At 33.1% G+C, this 21,775-nt stretch overlaps 3 protein-coding genes and 2 non-coding genes across 6 annotated transcripts; 1 reads left to right on the top strand and 4 right to left on the bottom strand.

Annotated features, from left to right (window-relative positions):
- Positions 1–115: 115 nt before the first annotated feature.
- Positions 116–1,970, bottom strand: LOC143200697 (nuclear pore glycoprotein p62). The gene is made up of 7 exons (XM_076411298.1): positions 1,804–1,970; positions 1,561–1,749; positions 1,384–1,504; positions 1,159–1,331; positions 930–1,104; positions 760–871; positions 116–699 (listed from the first exon to the last, which is right to left on the bottom strand). Exons 1-7 carry the CDS (start codon positions 1,865–1,867, stop codon positions 538–540), a joined length of 996 nt encoding a protein of 331 aa, XP_076267413.1. The 5' UTR covers positions 1,868–1,970; the 3' UTR covers positions 116–537.
- Positions 1,971–2,167: 197 nt separating this feature from the next.
- Positions 2,168–4,041, top strand: LOC143200686 (RCC1-like G exchanging factor-like protein). Of its 2 annotated transcripts, none has more exons than XM_076411272.1 (7): positions 2,168–2,369; positions 2,416–2,567; positions 2,645–3,039; positions 3,089–3,261; positions 3,422–3,583; positions 3,634–3,890; positions 3,944–4,041. In XM_076411272.1, the coding sequence occupies exons 1-7, from the start codon at positions 2,252–2,254 to the stop codon at positions 4,019–4,021; spliced, it is 1,335 nt and encodes a 444-aa protein (XP_076267387.1). In that variant the 5' UTR covers positions 2,168–2,251; the 3' UTR covers positions 4,022–4,041. The 2 variants fall into 2 exon arrangements, with proteins under 2 accessions (XP_076267387.1, XP_076267388.1); XM_076411273.1 differs by having other exon boundaries at positions 2,221–2,369; positions 2,424–2,567.
- Positions 4,042–4,206: 165 nt separating this feature from the next.
- On the bottom strand, positions 4,207–17,482 carry LOC143200674 (atrial natriuretic peptide receptor 1). The gene is made up of 19 exons (XM_076411233.1): positions 17,389–17,482; positions 17,219–17,328; positions 15,128–15,316; positions 14,938–15,073; positions 14,792–14,883; positions 11,948–12,092; positions 11,778–11,862; positions 10,512–10,629; positions 10,284–10,451; positions 10,045–10,221; positions 8,983–9,142; positions 8,750–8,908; positions 7,227–7,395; positions 7,037–7,172; positions 6,672–6,806; positions 5,003–5,071; positions 4,787–4,949; positions 4,628–4,738; positions 4,207–4,570 (listed from the first exon to the last, which is right to left on the bottom strand). Exons 1-19 carry the CDS (start codon positions 17,399–17,401, stop codon positions 4,347–4,349), a joined length of 2,559 nt encoding a protein of 852 aa, XP_076267348.1. The 5' UTR covers positions 17,402–17,482; the 3' UTR covers positions 4,207–4,346.
- On the bottom strand, positions 7,462–7,533 carry TRNAD-GUC (transfer RNA aspartic acid (anticodon GUC)). Its single transcript has one exon. It is a non-coding gene; the product is annotated as a tRNA-Asp (tRNA).
- Positions 17,483–17,970: 488 nt separating the features above from the next.
- Positions 17,971–18,052, bottom strand: TRNAS-GCU (transfer RNA serine (anticodon GCU)). Its single transcript has one exon. It is a non-coding gene; the product is annotated as a tRNA-Ser (tRNA).
- Positions 18,053–21,775: the final 3,723 nt, after the last annotated feature.

Genomic DNA, 21,775 nt, shown 5'->3' with positions numbered 1-21,775 from the left:
TAGCTAGTTAATTTCTTTTATATGGTTAGAAAATGTAAGGCACTTCTACATTTTGTATTTTGTGCTTAAACTTTTTATTGCAGATGTAGAGGAAATGCCAATGATAACAAACATGTAACTGTGGAACAATATATTAAGTATATTGATTTTAATGGTTTTTTATTGATGTTACATATAATAGTATACATATTGAGTAAATAGTTTATTACATTGACTCTCATAAAACAGTGCGGACTGAACAGAATATGGTGAACATTTCAATATAAACATAATTCCAATTTAACATCATAATCAGTAACTAATTCACTATTTTGTTGGATGGTCACTCATTGGTTTAAGTAACCATAATAAAATATCTCTCATCATAGATACCATGTAGGCTCCCTGAAGAGTTTTTTTTGTCCTTATGACTTAAATCAAATTTCAATGAAACAGCTTATTAGTTAGTTTACACAAACAAATTATAGGTACTTAATTTATTTTTGAATTGTATACAAAAGAAAACAATAAAATAAACATTGAATCTTACAAATTACGTTACTGAAACATACTCAATGAATTATTTAAGCTCAGGTTCCTGCGGTTGGCATCTGCAATTTTGGATATCTCCTCTAACTGTCTACTAATCTCTGCTGTACTGCCATCAATCCATTGCAAAGAATTCATGTGAGCATTCAGTATTTTACTTATCTGTGTTATCTAAAAATAATGCATATATATATATGAACTATTGTGTCAATAATACTGCAATTTACTTACCGGATTTGAAATTTCCTCATCTTTATTTGATTCATTAATATTCTCTATAATCTCCTTTAAATCATCAGATATCTGTTTTAATTGTGAGTCTATAATTTCAGCAAACTGATACCTAAAAAAAACACCAAATACTTTTTTGTTTAAAACACATTTTTATATTTTTATCACACATTTGGTTTCTATCAATGTCTGTGACAGGTATATCCACCAAATCTTTCTCCAAAGGTATAATTAACTCTTCAAGTTCTTTTTGTTGGGCTAAAATAAAGTCCAATTCTTGATCCAACTGAGACTGTTGCTGTTTTACCCTCTCTATACTACTGTTGAGGTTTAAAATTTTTTCCCCTAAAATATTACATTACATTCACAATTCCCCAACTAACTGCAACTTAAACATACCATTGGAAATTAACAATGTATCCCAAGCATTTAACTGTTTTGCCTGATTAATAAAATATTTCCCCTGTTCCTCCAAGGCTATTGTCCATTTATTTATAGAATCTTCCAACTGGGCAAATGTAATAGATGTGCCCGATATTGGAGGTGTTGTAGATGTTGTAACTGTTGAAACACTAAAAACAAATATATGTAATTATATACAATACAGAAATAAGATAAACATACACACTAGTAGTAGCCACAGCCCCTAACGAAAAACTTGGCTTTGATGTTGAAAGTGAAGTTGTAGTTGTTACTTGTCCTAAGGTAGGTGCTGATGTTGATGTAGGCAAACCAAATGAAAGTCCTGAATCATTTCAAATAATTTAATTTCACTTGAACAAATACTTAAAAGAATTTTACCCGTTGAACTAGAGGTAGAGGCAGGTGCTATTATAGGTGTAAAACTGCTAACTGTAGATGTGGTGACAGTTGGAGTAGCGGAAGTACCAAAACTTAACTGAAGCGAAGGTGCAGTTGAAACAGCAGTTGCCGTTATTGGTGCTCCAAAATTAAATTGTAGGGAAGGGGCAGTAGTTGTTGCAGAAGTTTCTAAAACCATTTTAAAATCAATAACATCTTCTTAAAGAAATATCAAATAATTACTTGCTACTGGAGTTGAGAACGAAAAGCCAGTGGCTGCAGTTGTTTTTGCTGGCACACCAAACATAGTATTCTTCAATATATAAATGGCTTAAATATTAAAACAATTATCAAAAGAGGACTTGCTACAAACGGTTTAGAGTTTAGATTTACAGATAGGTTAAGAAAATATACTTCTTCTTTTTTTAAATTTTAGACAGTAACACTATCTATTATAAAATACAATTGATTAAGCTATATCTATATATTGTCAAGAATTCGTCACTATTATATAAATGAAATATATAAAGGCTAAATACTATGATAATAAGAATTTAAAATTATTATATAGGCTATTTCTATTCATCTAAATTAGAAGAAGAAACGATTATAACCACAAGTAACTATAGGCTTTGTTATTAAAAATAACAACTTATTCATTACAGTCAAATAATCAATATTTAACATAAAAATGAGACACTTCAAACAAATGTTTTCAAAAAAATACTTATCCTTTGCAGGAGTACAATTTTCTAGAGGTGTCAAGCGGAAATATCCAATTAACCCGGATCATGTAAATGAATTGCCGGGTAAATTAAATAATTATTACCGAGATATAATATAATATGCTCATAGTGTTTCAGTATGCTACCAGTAAGCAAAATTATAGGCGTGTTTTTGCTTGGGGAAATGCACAAACTGGTGCTTTGGGTTTCAAAGGTTTAATTGATAAAGATGTCATGGTCTTAAAATGCCCCAAGCGATTAAGTTTTGGAGAAAAATTTGAGGTGAATTTAAGATGAAATTGCAATACAATTTTAAAACAAAATATTTTAAAGCTATAATTAGAAACAAAATGTTATAGGTGACAAATGCTGCAGCAGGATTTGGTTTTTCATTATTTGCAGTAAATAGTGACACAAATGTAAAATTATATGGAACAGGATTAAATACAGATTCACAGATTGGGTATCATGAAATTCGAAAAGGTTTTCCACTGGAAGTAGTATTTTATCCACAACCAATTTCTCTTCCAATCAAAGATCCTACAAAAACACAAATTAAAAAAATTGCTGCTGGAAGAGCACATAGTGTAGTATTAACTGATGAAGGTGTGTTTACTATGGGTAACAATAGTTATGGTCAGTGTGGGAGAAAAATTATAGAAAATGAGGATTACATTAGAAGCAACACTATACATCATATCCAAAATATAAATAATAAAGAAATAATTGATATTGAGTGTGGGCAAGATCACAGGTTTGTAATATTTTCTATTAATATTTGATATTACTGAGAATTTATTTAGTTTATTTATAACTGCTGATGGATCAGTTTATTCATGTGGATGGGGAGCAGATGGACAAACTGGCCTTGGGCATTTTAAAAACTCAGACTGTTTAAGTAAAATTAATGGGGACATAGCAAATGAGAAAATTGTGAAAATTTCTTGCAGATCTGACTTTGTTATGGCATTAAGTGGTAATTAAGAACTGTATATATACTTTGAATTTTATATACTATATATATATATATATATATATATATATATATATATATATATATATATATATATATATATATATATATATATATATATATATATATATATACTTTCAATTGTTTTCTTGTTTTCTATTAGAAAAAGGAGATGTTTTTGGTTGGGGTAACACTGAATATGGACAAATGTCACTTCCTGATGATGAACAGCAGTTGTGTCATCCAACTCATATAAAAATGCTTCAAGGTCATGGCAAATTCAAAAGTGTTGCAAGCGCTGGATCTTTTTGTCTTGCTGCTAATGGTAGTCAAATATGTCATGGTATTACAATGTTGTTATTAAAATGTTTCCAGAGAATGGTGAAGTTTTTACATGGGGTTATGGCCTCTTAGGTGTAGGACCAGTACAATTATCAAAGAAACCATTAAAAATACCTGAAACTTTAACAGGTAAGAATGATTTTCAGCCAGAGAGCAAAGTGGTTCAGGTGTTTTGTGGTCTGTACCATGCTGCTGCTGTTACAAATTACGGAGATCTGTATATTTGGGGAAGAAATAAAAGTGGCTGCTTAGGTCTGGGTGACGAAAAAGACCAAAGTTTCCCACTAAAGGTACTTTTGAACATTATAGGTTAAGCTGTGTTCTCAGAAACATTTCTTTTCAGGTTTGTCTAGCAGGCCATGTAAAAAAAGTTTACTGTGGTATAGATCATACAATAGCTTTGTGTAAACCATTTATTTAAATAAAATACATTTATTTTAAGTGAGCTCTTTTTCCCCTCATGATTATTTGATTAATAACAGATATAGCGTAATATGATTTTAAATAATTTTCTTCAGATCTGATTAACTATCTTAATTCTGACATGACCAGGTGGTCAAAAACGAGCGTAGAAACTATAAGTGCTTATAAGAAGCAGATATGTTGGATACATTAATTTCTAATAACTAATAATACTGTATTATATGTTGCACAATCATCAACATCAAATATTTAATATGATTTACTAACATAGCATTCTCATTGTTAGAAAAATACTTTTCAACTAACTAAGCAACATTAAGGTGTTAACCCATAAAAACTAATGGATATGGATTAGTGTTGTCCAAGTCAATCGCGCCGACCAGTTTAGGACTAGGTGGCCTAGGATCCGTCTCCGAGCACCCTAGCAGCCAATAGGTCGTCACGAAACCTTTTCCTTTTAGCTCCACTTCTCCCCGTAGTTCCATGTTAAAGGTGCCGAACGTATCAAGAAGAGATTTGGTGGCCTCGCTGACGTGGATTTTCAAAGCTAGAAACAGTGAAATATTGTGATCTAGGGCATAATAAGATTAGGGTTGGTATTTACGCTGTCCGGTACTCTCCATTCTACTGGCGGTGTTAACCGTGTCACCGAACAAGCAGTAGTGGGGCATCTTCTGGCCGACAACACCGGCACAAACAGGTCCTGAATGAACACCTGAAACACAACGTTGGACAGACTGATTGGATATTATTGAGGCTTTACCTGCTCGAAGTTGTAAGACCCTATCTGGCTGATGGGCTATGGTGAAGTTACGCACTGCGTCTAATATGGCTAGGGCCATTAGACCTATCTCTCTGGCGTGGTTGTTACCATTTCGTTCAGGTAGACCAGACACCACCATATATGCATCCCCGATGGTCTCCACCTTCAACCACATTAACGCTGAAATAAGAATCAATATGGTACATGATGTATTACCTTATATACATCATAGAAACCGATAATGCGATCGAATGTGCTGTAGAGATCGTTCAAGAAGTCAACTACCTGTAAAATCATGAATCTATATGTAATTGAAGAAAATTTAAAAACAAATACAATGATATCTAGATTGTCCGTGTCTAGACGACGATAATCAACTAACATTTTGTATTTATGATATAAAATGGGAATAAATTGAATTTATTTTCACACTAAGGGTCAGGGTGATAATTTATTTTATAAAATAATATTATAAAATACAGTATGGAGGGAATAACTTTTATTTATGCTGCGTAATTTAATATATGTTATAAACGCTTATCCAAAAGTAAAATTCAACTTAAAAGCAGCTTATTCAAATAATATAGATATTGTTTTATTAACTGCAACAAATACATAAAGTAGTAGTCAATATGGTTGAAGAAGCATTCCATACGATTTCACGTGCGAGCCTATTGGAGGAACTATCGTATTCTACTGAATAAAGTTCAAACTATCCAGATTCCTGGAAATATTCTTTTTGACGGAAACAGGGCACATGCAGGCGTGATGTTTGGCACGGTTAAAACTCATATTGAGGAAGAATTTTTAAGCCTAATATTTGTGTGTAGTATGGGCTAGAAATAAATATATTCTACGCCTAAATCAAACATCTAGCAATAGCCGTGATATCGGTGACACAAAATATCCAAATGAACTCGCGTGTAGCTGAACAGGTTAAGAGTTTAGCTCGCCGACAATGATGTAATAGGATAGTATCTCACTAGGGATAAGGGATCTTTAAGGTTTATGAATTAAACTAAAGGCAAATGTTCCTTAAAATTAAAGTGAATGTTTATTTTTTACCATTTAAACGATATTAAAACGAAAAGTCCGTGATTAAAACATTACCAAACGAAGTTATTTAATTTTAAGCAGTGTTTTGTGATACTTTCAGTTATTCCCTTATTGTTGGAATTACTAAAGAGCTATGGCAAAACAAAAACAAACTGATGTGCCGGCTTTATAGGAAGGTATAGGTAAATGCATTTCTTCATAAAGAACTAACCGAATATTACATGTATTAAATACGTCAACATGTGCAAAAATCAATTTCTAAATTGTTTTATTAACATATTCCCTATTTTAATATACAAACATATATTACTTCATTTATTATTCCATACTTATGTTTATAACATAAACGTAAAGAAAGATCATGTATATATACTTATAATTGATGCTCTGAAGTTGTTATAGTTCTGAAAATAATTTTACTTATAATACTTTGTTATAATGTTCAGTGGCGTAGTAATTTACACTTGTTAGTAATTTGTTGATTATTGAATGTTAATGGACATTAGATTAGGAAATTAAATGCAATTCAAAAAACATTAGTACATGTCAGCTCCTGATATAATTTGCATATATTTAAATGTTTTAAATTAGTAATTTTACTCTATTATGAGAGAAAGATGATTAATTTAATACATTGTGGTCGAATTTCGATCACAAGGCGATTACTAGTTACCTTAAATGACCTTCACAGAAATAAATTGAAGAATTTAAAAACATAGCAGTTATATTTTATCTTGAGAGTTATTAGCATTGTATGAGCATTGAAGACATATTATATAAACACTCATAATTTTAATTCGGTAACAAATATTCTTCATTTGATCATCACCTGCATTGGAGTGCTATTAGCACATAGAGCCGTGAAACCAACGATATCACTGAAGTAGATCGTAACACTTTCAAACTGTTCAGGCTGAACCATCTCCCCCATCATTAACTGTTGAGCTACTGGCCTGGGTAGAACCTTTAAAACGATAGTGAATACATTTTATGAATCATAAAATTGATGAGACTTTTGTAACATGCATTGTATCATTTCATTCTTTTAACAATATCCTTCATGTCTTATTAGCAACTTCGGGGTTTTTAATCGCAATAATTTATTTTCTATACGACTTTAATTATTAAAATTGAACCAATAAAATAAGATCGGCTTTGTTTTAAATCACACTTTTAACCAACAAGAAATTTTACCTGATAGAGCAGTTCTTCAGATCTACGCTTTTCCTGGCTGAGTTCCTCTGTTTTCTCACTTACCAGCACCTCCAAATTATTGGCATACTGCTCCATTCTTCGTAACAGATCGTCCATGAGATTTTCGCAGTAACCTCTGAAGAGGAGGTTGATTATTTCAATTATACATTTTGATATTAGTTACCGATACCTCATGATGCTCTTTAAATTCACCCGTATTGATTCGAAAGTTGGCCGATCCTCGGGATTATCGGTCCAACAGCGTTCCATCAGTTCGAGCAATTCTTCAGGACAATCGCGTTGGCTCACAGCGGGACGGAACGGTGGATTTTCTCTGCTAGCAACTCTAGCAATAATTTCTATAAATATAAATGGAAATAAAACATTAATTCTTTAAATTATAATAAATTAAAAAGGAAAAAGTTCTCTCCGGCCGGGAATCGAACCCGGGTCTCCCGCGTGACAGGCGGGGATACTTACCACTATACTACCGAAGACTTGATGAACGTTTGTAATATACTAGTACTTTAGTAGGGCAACAAGAGATATATTTTATAAATAAAATAATTAGCGTTGGGAACTATCGACTGTTAAACAGTCAACTAGTCAAACTAGTCAATAATAAAAAAAACTAGCGACTAAAAATAGTAATTACTATATATACACTTCTACTATTTTTCTATTCAGCGGTAATAGCCGGAGATGTGCGATTCCATCTCGTAGTAATTTTGAGATAGGAAAGGTCGGAGATAATTTATGATTCTCTATACTGTATAGTACATTTTAAATTAGCAAGTGTACAGTGTGAAAAAGGAATAGAATAATGATTCCAAATATATTTAGCCGTATTTTAATATTAGGAACGTACCAATCAGATAATACATTGAAAGTAATTGGTTTATTTCTATTTTATTTCAACATGCGCTTACTATTTTTTTTTCTACTGTGCCATAAGTGAAACGGAGATGTACATATTTCTTTTCGAACTTTTTTTGAGAAAAAAAGGCTATAGGTCATTGCTCTTCAAAATAACAGTTTCATTTTCAATGATAGTTGACTTGATTCTAAAGAAGAATGACCACTAAATATTTATATCTTATTTTCTCAAACAATCGTTACAAACTATTTAACCATAGCATCCTTTTAAATACAATTATAACTTTTTTATCGTTAATTAAACTATTTTCTTTTATATTCCGAATATTATTATTCGTTGAAACTTGAATGAAAGAAGTTTTAACATTCAAAAGGTTTGAATAAACATCGAGAGAAAAAGTCAATCAAGTTAACATAAGTGCAGTCAAAAATAGTTTACTATTTATCAATAAAAATGTTCTTTTTACCTTATTACATTAATAAATAATCTTAATGTACCACATATTATTATTTACAATTATACTACAAGCAAAACATAAAATCATATGTCACAGATAAATTGTATGCAAGTATAAATTCGGCACATTATATTCAAGGTCGCGGCTAGGACGGTAACGCCAGAACGTTAAAAATCAGTCGACTATTGAAAATGAAACTACTAGGTTTGAAAATAGTAACTAAAAGTAAACGACTGAAACAGTCGATAGTAAAAAGTAGTCAATTACTAAACAATTAATAGTCATCTAAAATCGATAGTTCCCAATGCTAAAAATAACGCATACAACAAAAACAAAACCAATTGAAATGAAAGAATGTTTAACAAGTATTTTAAACCACCTTCAACTTCAAGATATCTTCTAGCTGCCTCGTACGGTCCTCCTCGGACTATAATCTCTTCCAAGATAATGGCAAAGCTGTAGACATCACCTTTCTGCGTTGCAGGATTTCCTGGGACCAGGGTTAGAGGCAATAGTTCCGGGGCTATCCATAACAATTCTAAGGCAATAGCAATCTTAGATTTGACCTTTTTATATACATTTTTGGTTATTGTAGAGAATCAGTCGACTTACTGTTGTAATATTTGGCATCTTTAACCACCTCAATCGGTGTACTTAACGAGGTTAATCCAAAATCTGATATCTTTAAGACAAATCTACCGTCTATAAGGCAGTTGCAAGATCTTAGTTTTCCGTGAAATGAGATGTCACAGCTGTGTAAATAACCCATTCCCTGTAACAACAAAAGTCCTTTGTGAATAGAAATGCGTTATATGAAGTTTTGTTATTTTAATGTTGCATGTCATATGGAGTTTTAGTAATTGAAATTTAACTTGTCTATTACATTAAATTAAATTCGTCACATAGAAACTGAGCATTTTTAATTTTGAAGTTAGACTTGTTATATAACCTCAAAATATAAAATAATAGTATTCATCATAGAAAAAGCTATGCTTTATGGCTCCCTCTGGATGTTGGGCAAAGCAAAACTTTGCGCCAGAGTCCTCTACTGAGTTGCATCTCTATTACTCTATGCATATGACGACCATATGGCAAATAAATTGATCGGCCATCGGTACACCATTATACCCGAACGCTTTTAAAAAACCTTTGTGGATTATTCAGAAAGAATCAGTCTGTCAGATTTTTATTAATTATAAACACAACAATATTCCTGCATACATTAATTTCTAAAACATAGGCTGAAAAGTCACGGCTAATGTAAGTATGCTGTATGCGACAGAACTTCCCATTTTAGTTGGGTAGCCTCACAGCTCTTACAAGAGTATTAGAGGTCTGAAAAAAAGTTGATTGATCAAATGCGAAGCTGTCTAAAAGTTCTTTAAAAGTTTGAGGTGGGTTTTCTTCCAGTAAGTCTTGCGGAACTTTGTCTTCAAGCTTTTTTGATCCTCCAGGTCGTTCTTCGTCAATAACATTAAAATTATCAGTTCGTTGAATCGTTGAAACCAAAACCAATTTAGAAAATTTTGAGTACACTGAATAACTTATTAACTTAACTATGATTTTATATAGGGAAATGTCAAAATCAATTAATTTAGCGGTTAGATTACCTTATAATATATTTATAATCACAACATTAATTTTAACTATTTTAAAATGTTTGATAGTTATTACCTTTACTATATCGTATATAAGAGACATTCTAAAGTTCCAATCCAGATGAATATCTTCGTTTTCGAGCACGTCTCTGAGACTCCCCCTTGAACAATATTCGGTCAGGATCAGTATAGTTGGATATTCAATACAAGCACCCAAAAATCTAACGGTATTTTCGTGGGTAACATCACGAACCTTAAAGCGTTTTAAGTATGAGTTAGATAAATTGTAGCAAACGAAAATAATGAATATTCCACCTGCTTTATTTCCCATAGTAGTTTCTTGTTTATGTCGATTTTCTTTTTGGTGATACGTTTGATCGCCACCCGACTACCTTTATATATACCGACGGTGGTGTATATTTTCGCGGAGGGTAGTGATGAGTTCGAGGTTATGGATCCTCGGCAGCTGGGTATGCCGTAAGTCTAAAACAGTCGAAAATGATTTGGTATCGTGAAAGTCAGTTAATCAGAACATTGAGTTACCTCGGAGAGTTTCTGTACAGTCAGTTTCGATCCAAAGGGTTTGCCGGGTTCCAGGATTACTTCTTCCGGTCGAATTCTCCAAGACATGTTGTTCAAATCAGCAGATATTTTCATGTGCCTGATAAATAATTTGAACAAGACTGGTTAACTGAGATTTGGAAATTAAGTTGGATTTTGAAAGATTTGGTTAACTGATTAAACTTGGCTTTCTCTGAACTTGGCTTCAGTTTGGGTTTGAGGTACAACAAAATTCTAATCTAAATAAAATAACTGAACAAAAAAGTTATCAAATATGATTTATGTCAATATTATAGTATATCTAAGGACTACAGTTAATTATACAGCCACAACAGTTTATAGGTTATAGTTATAATCTCTCATCACTATTGCTTTTAAGAATTTTGTATACATCTGATAATCGGACGACTTTGACAGGTCCATTCGTTATTCGAACTAATCAGATAACATTATGTCTTTTTTTAACTAGAATGAAATGACAAGGAAAATATTGTCTGCTTCTAAAACGATTTTACAAATTGCGACAGGTAATGCATTAAACATCTTGATGACGTATGTACAAAAAAACTTTTAATAGACTATATAGCATATCTAAGGAGAAACATATAATGAACAAGTATAAAAACATTAATAGTTGCTGGCGTGGATTATGATCACTTTTCTAATTTTATTCTAATAGCGCCACCTATGTGTCAGGCTCAGAGTTATTTTATTTTAATTTGGTACTGGTATCATTATTATTGTTTTTGTGAAGCGGCAATACATACGTATACGCGTAGTATTTCTCAATTACTCAATTAACGTCTGTACAAAACACGTCATGTACCATTTGAAACGCTTTGCCCTTTGCAGTATTATTTTATCCAGATCTAGATGTTATAATTTCATTACCTTTAATTAACTTTTGGGTCTAAATCAAAAGGTAAGTAATTCCTCATGCAAATAATACTTTTGCTATGTTTTGTATACGAATTATTAATATTTTACAAATTATTTTTAATTATGTTATACAAATTTTCAACTTTTCTGGATGGGTAAAATTTTGGATACGTCTCCAAGAAAATATAGAGGTACAAACGTTGTTACTGCAACACATTCCCAGAGAGAGATATCTAGTCACCAATCGATTAAAATTAATAATTTCACTACTTACTGTACGCCCACAGACGAAACCCAACATTGTTGATTTGGGGACTAGATACACACATACATATATTGACAAAACATAAGTAAATGCATGATACTTACTTATACGTTACACAAATTAATGTGGAGCTAAAAGCAAGGAACACTCCAAATGCAAACAAACCGTATATTATCACCATATACGCTTCTATTAGCAGCATAGAATAAATGAGAATACGCTGATTGAAGACCTACATTTATTTATTAGTTGGTGCAACACTCATCGTTATTACCTTTATCGCGACACTCTGGATTGTCGTCCAAGAATCCGCATCGCGGTACATCTGCCGGTGGACCTTCTTGTCCTCCGGGCCAATGAATCCTCTTCCCAGGAACGGGAGTGTAATGTTTGTCCAAGCCATTGTAGTGACCCACTACCTGTATATGGTCACTATCTTACTAATATGAAAAATTATTTATTAAGGGTACAAAATAAAAATCGCCTTTGTCTGTCAAATTTTCAAACTTTATTATACATAACAAAATCCGTCTCCCTTGGACGCAGTTTAAGAATAGAAGCAATTTTTGGAAAAAAGGACATTGCTGTTTAGATAGATCATGTACAGTTGACCGAAATATATAGAAAACATGGCAGGTGAGGCAGCATAGATTGCACTAGTTTTATTACATTCACCACTTTTTCAGTTAGTACTAACCTTCAAAAGAAAGCTGTTAAAATTTCATGATGTTCTACTCATGAGTTTGCGAGTTATTGTACTAAAAGTTACGATACTTTTGTTAATTTCAAAACAATTTCGTGTTTTAATGTTACAGTGCTTCTTGATGGGAAAAAATACCATTCGGGAGAAGTCGTGGCTTGAACACTTGAACGCTGCATCACAAACAACAATAAAACGTTGTTTTTCTGACCTTAAACATGAGGCGGTAACATCAGAAAACATCAAAACAATCCACAAAATCGTTTTGAATCATCGAAAAGTGAAGTTGCGTAAGTTAGCTAACATCGTAAAGATATTAAAAGAACACGTTGGTAATGTATTGCATGGGTATTTGACTATGAGGAAGCTGTGTTCAAAGTGGTTGTCGCGTTTGCTCTCTGTTGACCAAAAACAAAAACGTATTGATGATTCTGAGCAGTTTTTGGCTATGTTCAAACGTAACAAACAGGAATTTTTGCATCGATATGTTTTCTGTGCGATCGATATCGAGATGTTTTGCATCACTTCACTTAGGAATCAATAGGACTTCACTTAGGACGATAGTCACCTGAGTAGACAGCAACTGGTGAACCTGGTCCAAAGCGTCCGAATGCACAGCAATTGACTGGAAAGATTATGGCCTCGGTATTTTGGGATGTGCGTGGTGTAATATTGATTGACTATCTTGAGAAGGGAAATATTACCAATAGTGAATATTATGTGGTGTTATTGGAGCGTTTGAAGGCCAAAATTGCGAAGAAATGACCGCATATGGCAAAGAAAAACATTTTGTTAGAGCGGCGTTGAAATGATTCTTGATTACGTTGATGAATAAAGCCAATTTTGAACAAAAAAACGTCTTTTCCCAGTTACGTCAGGGACTTTTCTACTCATCTGTTAATAATACTTTCTTCATAAAGCAACCGTTATTTCGGTAGTGTGTTTTTTAATCATCCGGTTTCCGGTTTCATTTTGTAGTGAACCACGTCAAGTTGGACGCACCATATACACAACAGGAATCCACTTTTTGCCTTGAGTAACGGTAGTTGGAGAATTTACTGATATGTGAAAAAAAACACCGTTCAATGTCTCTAAGGTTTAATTGATATGGTAGCCAATTCCTTCTTTTTGAACCACTGTCAATGCTTTAAGTCGATATAAAAATTCTTCTTGATAAAATATGTAAAGAGTGGACAAGTTTTTATTGAGTTTAGCGACAGTTTTTGTTCAATAAATCCTTGAATTTTGTTCCTCTTTACATTCCGTTATTAACCACCTGATTGGAAACTTCTAAACCACTCTCGGCATTTTCTCTCACCAATATTCTCGTCACCATTCCATGCGCTTCAGCTGCAACTACAGACAATAAATTACAGTTTCCGCAAATGGCGCTTGTTATGCCCAAAGCTAGTCATGGTTACTTACTTGGATGTACAAGATGGACGAAATAATATGAACACTAAAATAATGCGAATAATTGAGGCACAATTTGCTTTTAAAATTGCTACCTTTCTGCGCGGAATGCTATCTGAGTACCTTCCAACGCAATGTTATACCTTTCTTGTACCAAAATATTTGGCAATTGCTGCAATGATGTTGGAGATATAAATCTATTCCTCAGTTGCTTTTATAAAAATTCCAATAGTTCAATTATATTGAGGTCTGGTGAATATGCTAGCAAGGGAAGTTGTTTGATGATTCGGATACCTTCCAAACACCGACTGAATCATTTTATGGCAGTGTTTAGCAGCAATATGTTGGACATTTCAAGAAATTTATCATTAAGGATGTCGACATATTCATTTGCAGTTATCCGGCCGGTGATGTGAATGAAAGGGCTAGCTGAATACAACGATATTGCCGCCCAACTCATAAAAGAATCTCACCTATGCTTAACAACAGGAAGCCGACAGTCCAGATCGTAGGCATCTTTTCGGCTCCCTCTATATTTGAATACACTCTTCCAATCATTAAGTGTTCCAATCACCACTTCTTTCGCAGCTTAACGTTGGTTTTCGTTACAAAGGAATTTCTTAATAGTAGCCCTTCCATGAATGATAACTTTGTGGAGCTTTGTAACACTTTTGCCACGGTAAGTTGATGTTGTCTCGCCACAATTATGTTTAATAATCGTCTGTTTCTGTCAGTTATCTTTAGGATTCACCCTCTATCCTTCTTCATCAGTGATGTTTCGCCATGTTTTGTGTAGGCTGATTAGTTATTTAATTGATGACTTATTTAAACCATCGGAGCTAATGTGCAAAAATGTACTGTATCACAACGGTGGTTTTCAATTTGTACCCTTAAAATTTTCTTTAAAAACCGCGCGATTCTGATTCACGAATAACGATTGAAGATTTAGATTGAAATGAATTATTTTATAGAATAATCAACAACAAAATTCTTAATAATACGGACCTCAAACTTGCCGGTTATAGGATCCAAATCCAATATCGAATAATCCGCATCTCTGTCTCCATTATCATCGATTCTCACGTGCCCAGTTATGCCTGAAATATCGCGTTATCATTAAACTCAGACAAAAGTTGTTACTGAGAACTTACCTAAGAAATCTCTATCCCACATTCTTACGGTGATTCCCAATCCATCCCTGATATCACCGCCTTCCCACAGCGTTTCGTTGAGGGCCATCCCTAACAGGTATACCCCGTCATAGAAGGCACCGATCACAAAGTTTACCTGTTGAGGAAGTTGTTCTCCTTATTACCTATCATATTCAAAACGCTCGATTACCTCTTCGCCTTCACTTATGGTGTAATTGTAGTCTCGTTGTGATCGCTCTTTAACTTTGTCAGCGAAATCCTGAAACTTATCGCTGGTTGGTTGTAACAGGGACACCCTGAGCAATGCTTCATAGGCTTTTCGTGCTTTGGAGTCTTCGGTATCACCCGCTTTCCAGTTATGGTCGCCCCAGTAAGATCCCTAAAATTGAGACTATGTATTTTTGTGACGATGTTTCTATTAGCTACTTGCATATATTCTGAGCATTTATTTTTATGCATTATGGTACATTTTTTGTTTATTTCTTTTGAGCGCCATTTTCAGTATGGGTGACATAAGGAAGAGTGCGTGTAGAGATTAAACTATTAGTTCATTAGTGTATATAAGATGGTACTACAAAAAGTAAAGTGAATTATCGATGTATGAAGTGTTGTGTACCCGGATGCACAGATAGTAAAGAAATGCAGAATCGTTTTCGTTCGAAGAAGAATTTGGCTATCATTAACAAATAGTTGATAATGTTAAAAATCTCAAACCGATTGAATTAAGTATTAAAGAAATTTATGATCGCTACGGCATTTTTTGTTCTTGCAAGTTAGGGTAAGTTCATTCATATATATGAATATCAAATATTTATTTCTTTAATTTTAGAAATTAATCCCCTTCTCAAAGAAGCTATGCCAACGGCTATATACTTTTTCTTCTTGGATCAATAGTTGCAGCTCAAATCTATTGAGAGAGGATTAACCGATATTCAGTACACGAGGAATTTTGGTTTAAAATTTATTGCCCAAGTAAGAACAAAATTGTTAAAGTGTCATCAATTTAATAACAACATTGAGGGGTTCATTTCATTAAAAAAAAAGTGTAATCCAAATAAATATATTGACTAAAGGCTACTTAACCAAGATAGTTCTTTTTGGATCTAGCTCATGGATTCAGAAATATACATCATCGGCTAGTATGTTTTAGAAATCATATGAATCATTAGAAATCATCTCATTGGCCTTTAGGAACTTGTGAAGAGGGTGAACATGAGAGTTCTTTAAATAATTTACATTCTATATTAATAGGGAATGACTCTATAACTTCAATTCCAGATGTCCCAATGAGGGTCATTATTTATATTTCTGGAATTGGCTACACTGTTATCATGTGAGTCCATCTGACAGTTCCATCGTAAAGTTTGACATTTTGACGATATACGTACTCAACACACGGACGCTATTTGTTTATTTTATATTTAGTTGAAAGTTTAGTCTTGGCAAAAAATACAACTGAATCGTGAACATTTTTGTGCGATGATTTTTTACGATTTTCGACATGGATTATCACAACAAGAGTGCATCAATCAACTTAATTTGACTTTTGGCGATGAAGCTCCATCAAAAACCACCCTGTATCACTGGTTTAGTGAATTCAATCGTGGTCGTAGTTAGATGTCCGACAAGTTTCGTGAAGATCGTCCAAAATCGGCTGTTGTGCCAGAAAACATCGATGCTGTGTGCGAAATAATTAAGCAAGATCGTCATGCCACCTATTGTGAGACTGAGACATCCAGTAGTTCCACAGGAGACTATTTGAGCACTCAAAACATCGAATTGATGGGTCATCCGCCGTACAGCCTTGTTCCGTGAAGCCTTGTTTGCGTTCCCATCTGTGAAGAATAAACTGCGTGGTCAACGCCCGAAGAAGCTATTGAAGCGTTCAAAAATCATGTTTTGAAGATACCTCATTCGGAATGGAATAAAGGCTTTGAGAATTGGTTTAAGCGTATGCAAAAGTGTATCGATCATCGTGGCGAGTCCTTTGAAAAACAATAAAAATATATTCGCAGCTTTACTATTAATTTTTTTCCTATTCTCGAAATATCTGAAAAAACATTTGAAGATCAGAATTTGAGCGTATTACTCAAAGACCATCCATATAGAACAGAAGAATAATATGCAGAATTATTGAAATTTTAAAATTGTGGAATTTAACAGATAAACTAGGCTTTTTAACACTTTTTTCCATTGTCCCGCATTTTCGCTAATAGACTTCACTGTTCAAGAATACACGCAAGCACTACCTCTATCAAAACCATCAAGTTTGAAAGCTTACCTGAAAAATTTCTACGTCCAAAAAAGTCCAGTCGCCCTTGGTCATTCCGAGAGCATGAGCTGCCAACATAAATTTACGAACCAGAGACCCTCTGACACTCAGTATAACAACTGAAAACGATATATTACTTGGTAGGGATAGCACGGAATCAAGCATTTATTTTTAGTCACCTCTGGCATACATACTGGCATCCCTCAAATAATTCCCTATCGAGTCATTCTCGTTACCATCCAGTTCCCTAACAAACGACAGGACTCCTTCAGTCTTTAAACCATGTTCTAAGTTTTTTCCTAAAAATTAATACGTGATGAAACCTAATTCCTTAAATTAAGACAATATAAGTAGAATTAACGAAATGAATAAACCAAATTATATTGAAATCAGAGTGAATATCATTCAGAACCAGTGGCGTCTCCTGGTAAATATAATAGGGCGCTGTATTCCTGCAAAAAACAATTTATGTGTCCTCTCTAAATTAACTCTATCCAACGTTCTTCTTTATTCTCAAATTTAGATCGTCTTCTATTAACCATTTTTAAGAGAGATAGTGCACCATTTAATGAAAAGGTGCTCTTTAAAATTAAATATCTTTTTTATTATATAATTTTTTATATTATAAGGATATTGCAGCGCATATACACAAGCCACCACTGTTCTGAACATTATTATTCAAAAAATTGATAATAATTAGATGAAATAGTTTGCAATATTATTTATTTATTTTTATAATATTAAAAAATTAAGAAAAAAGCCGACGAGGATGGGATTCGAACCCACGCGGGCAGAGCCCATTGGATTAGCAGTCCAACGCCTTAACCACTCGGCCACCTCGTCCGGTGAAATTGTTGTCTTAGACTAATATTACTTACCAACCGTTAAAGAAAATAAATCTGATCTATCTAAAATTAAAGCGATATGTCGCCAATTAAATTGTTTAAATATACTGGCGAATACTTTTTTTAACCTGCACTGACAGTAGGACATCCGCGTCAAGGTAGGATATTTACTTTTGTCTTTCAATATGCCCTGAAACATAAGAAAACGACCATCAATATAAATAATGGGTAGTTATCTTCATCGCTATAAAAACGTTCTTAATACTATTCGTGCAATATCCGAAGTTTAACGGACCCAATTAATGCAAACTACCAACAAATGCCGACTTAACTAACATCAGGAAGGCTCTCACTTAAAAGTTTGATTGCACGGAGCCACGACATTCAATTGTCTTGACATTGTTAAATCGGTCTTATCTTAATGGAAAGAACACGACCGATATCTCAGTTCTAATTAAACGTAATGGTTAAAAGTGATTTTAGACGGACCACTTTATTACCATTTGTTTTTGTGATTTTAAAGCTAAGGAACGAATCAAGAAGTTTATTGCACTGCAAGATTGTTATCGCAACATATTTTTATTATGAAAGGTGTATTTATTGTTAATATAAGATAACAATCTTTTGTACCAATTTGGAAACAAGCGAGAGAATGTAGTAATAATTGAGAAGAGTATGGTAAAGATATCATATATGTAGAATAATTTGTTTGATATATTTTTTTTATCCAATGAAACTTAATTTTATTCTTTTGATCTCTCGTAGATGTTGAATATAAATATATATTTGACTGTTAAGTGGCATACATTACTTCATCAACATATATTTTTTCAATCACCAAAAAGTTGAAGCATTTGCTGAATATCTAGAAAAAACTTTCAAACCAAACGAAATTAATATTGAATATAATTTGTCGGACATAGAAGCTGAAAATTCGATGACTGAATTAGTCACGCCGAAGAAGATAACCAAATTTATTAAAACTGACGTTAGCCCCAGGAAATCACCAGGCTACGATTTAATAACAGGAGAATTACCGCAAAAACTACCAAGAAAGGGTAAAGTAATAAAACTCACCAACTTGATCAATACAGCATTTAGATTAAAATATGTCCCAGGCATTTGGAAGATGGCGAAAATTATAATGATCCCAAAATCTGGGAAGTCACCAAACGAAATAAAAGCCTATAGACGTCACTGCTGCCAGTAATATCTAAGGTTTTTGAAAAACTCATGTTGAAAAGAATAAAACCGATCATAGAGAGAAAAACCTAATACCAACACACCAGTTTGGGTTTATTAACAAGCATTCAACAATTAACCAGGTCCACAGAATAACTGATGTTATTGAAAGGGCCTGCGAAAGTAAAAAAGTATACTCAGTTATATTTTTAGATGTAGCACAAGCCTTCCATAAGGTTTGGCATGAAGGCGTTCTTCATAAACTACAGAAAATGCTACCAAAAAAACAGAACGAATAATTAAAATCGTACATTACAGTCAGAATGTTTAGAGTCAAACAAAAAGAAGCTTACTCTATGATAAAAGAAGCTAAAGCAGGCGTACCACAAGGAGGTATACTGGGGCCAATGCTTTATTTACTCTACACTTGTGATATACCACAAATGCAGAATATTATGATGGCTACAATTGCTGATGATACTGCGATAATAGCTGTCAGAGACAATAGTGAAGAAGCCTCATGAAAATTACAACAGGCAAGTGACAATATAAATAATTCGACACAAGCTTGAAAAATAAGAATTAATGAAAGTAAATCTGTACATGTGCACCTATAAACAGACCGTACAAGCACCAATAACATTAAATAATACTATCATTCCATATAGCAACAACGCTAAATATCTCGGAATGAATCTTGATGCAAAACTACGCTGGAAGGAACATATAAAGAAAAAAAGAAAAGAACTGTATTGAAATATAGAAAAATGTACTGGCTAATTGGAAGAAAATCACAGTTATCAGTATATAATAAATTGCTATTATATAAGCACATACTAAAACCTATATGGACATACGGAGTTAAATTATGGGGATATTCTGCAAAGAGTAACATAACTAAAATACAAATTTTTCAGAACAAAGGCCTGAGAGTTTTCGTGGGCACACCCAAATACTATAGGACTGATTACCTACATTAAGACTTTCAGATACCCTTAGTTAAGAAATCGAGAGAATTGCATGATGCATTGACTCATGCATTGAGGGGGGCATGAGGAAAGACTCCATTCTCATGGGAATATTGAAGTATTGCAGCTTTTGGATACCACCAGAACAGGACACATACTCAAAAGAATCAAACCATCTGATCTTGTGTAGTGTTGTGTAGTGAGGTGCATATAATAAAAAATACAGCAGTGACATGTATAAATATTATTTTACCAGCGACTGACATAGGGCCGATCATATATTTAATGTTCTCAAGTTGTTACAGTTCTGAAAATAATCTTAGTTATGATACTTTTGTTATAATATTCAGTGGTGTGGTAATTTCAGCTTATCACTACTTTGTTGAATATTGGAACTTAATGGAAATTAACACATGTTATATCTTTTAGAGCTGACCTAAGCAGCAAATATCGATACCCAATAAGCTGAAGTACGAGCTTGTAAAGCTTCTAAGAAGTAGTCTAAATAAATACTAACGTAACAAAAAGTAAAATACATATATAATTATAGTTTGTGACTGACTTGAGAAGAGCAGGAAGTTTTATGTTCGAATGTACATAATTCCGAGGTGGTCCCACTGGAGCCAAATCAGGACCTAATGGGGGAAATGGGGGAAATCGAGGGAAACCCCCAAATTTCAAAGGCATGTCCAAAGTTTTCACATACTTTTTTATCTAAATTAATCAGATATTTGTGTATAATGTTATTCCTGAACTGATGTGACTGAAAAATCGGAAGTCGTTTAGTGTAAACGTCATTTAGTTTGCTTGATCACTAATCAGTTTGAAGTTGGTGCCCAGTCCAGACAATACAAAACTAATAATATAATTTTGTAACATATACACAAAATAGCATTACGAACAAAACAAATCTAATTCGTTTCTCAGTACCGACTTGATCAGTAGTAGTTAAAATAATATTGTAAATCGATAAATAGCTTTAGGTAGGTATTAAGCCAAATTGTGTGTATATAGTAGAATATAAAATACGTGTAGTAGATAGGTTAAATAAGATTTTTGTTCATTTTTATTTAGTTATTACAACGATTATTATGTAGATATTTTATTCTAAAGCGTTTTTTTGTGTGCTAAATATCTAAGTTTGATTATTTTACTTTTTAGTGAGTTCCTTATTTATTTTTTGATGTCAATTCAAGTTATTTGTTAAAAACATTTTTACATTATATTTAGTTATGCAATTAAAATGTATATTCTTTAGGAATAATTACATGTTTTAAATTACACTGTGGACTCATTAAGTTACTCTACGAGCGTCTATGAAATAGCACACCAAATATGTAGCCTGACGCAGTTTTGTTTTAAAGGAAGATGGGTAAAACATATCTAGCCAGGATAAGCTTCAGAGTTTCTAGAAAATTTACAATAATTTTTATAAAACATACAATATTACAAAAATAGGTCACAAGTCATGGACAAAAATTTATTATTATTTTTTTAAGGTATTATTTGAAAATACTCTACATTGCTTTCTGTCAGGTTCTGCCATGCTCTGATATAACGTATGTATGCTG

The sequence above is a fragment of the Rhynchophorus ferrugineus genome, unplaced genomic scaffold, assembly GCF_030347505.1.
Source record: "Rhynchophorus ferrugineus isolate W39M unplaced genomic scaffold, kcgeb_rfMv2 rfM8, whole genome shotgun sequence".
Taxonomy (NCBI): Eukaryota; Metazoa; Arthropoda; class Insecta; order Coleoptera; family Curculionidae; genus Rhynchophorus; species Rhynchophorus ferrugineus.
This window is presented reverse-complemented; position numbering and strand designations above follow the sequence as displayed.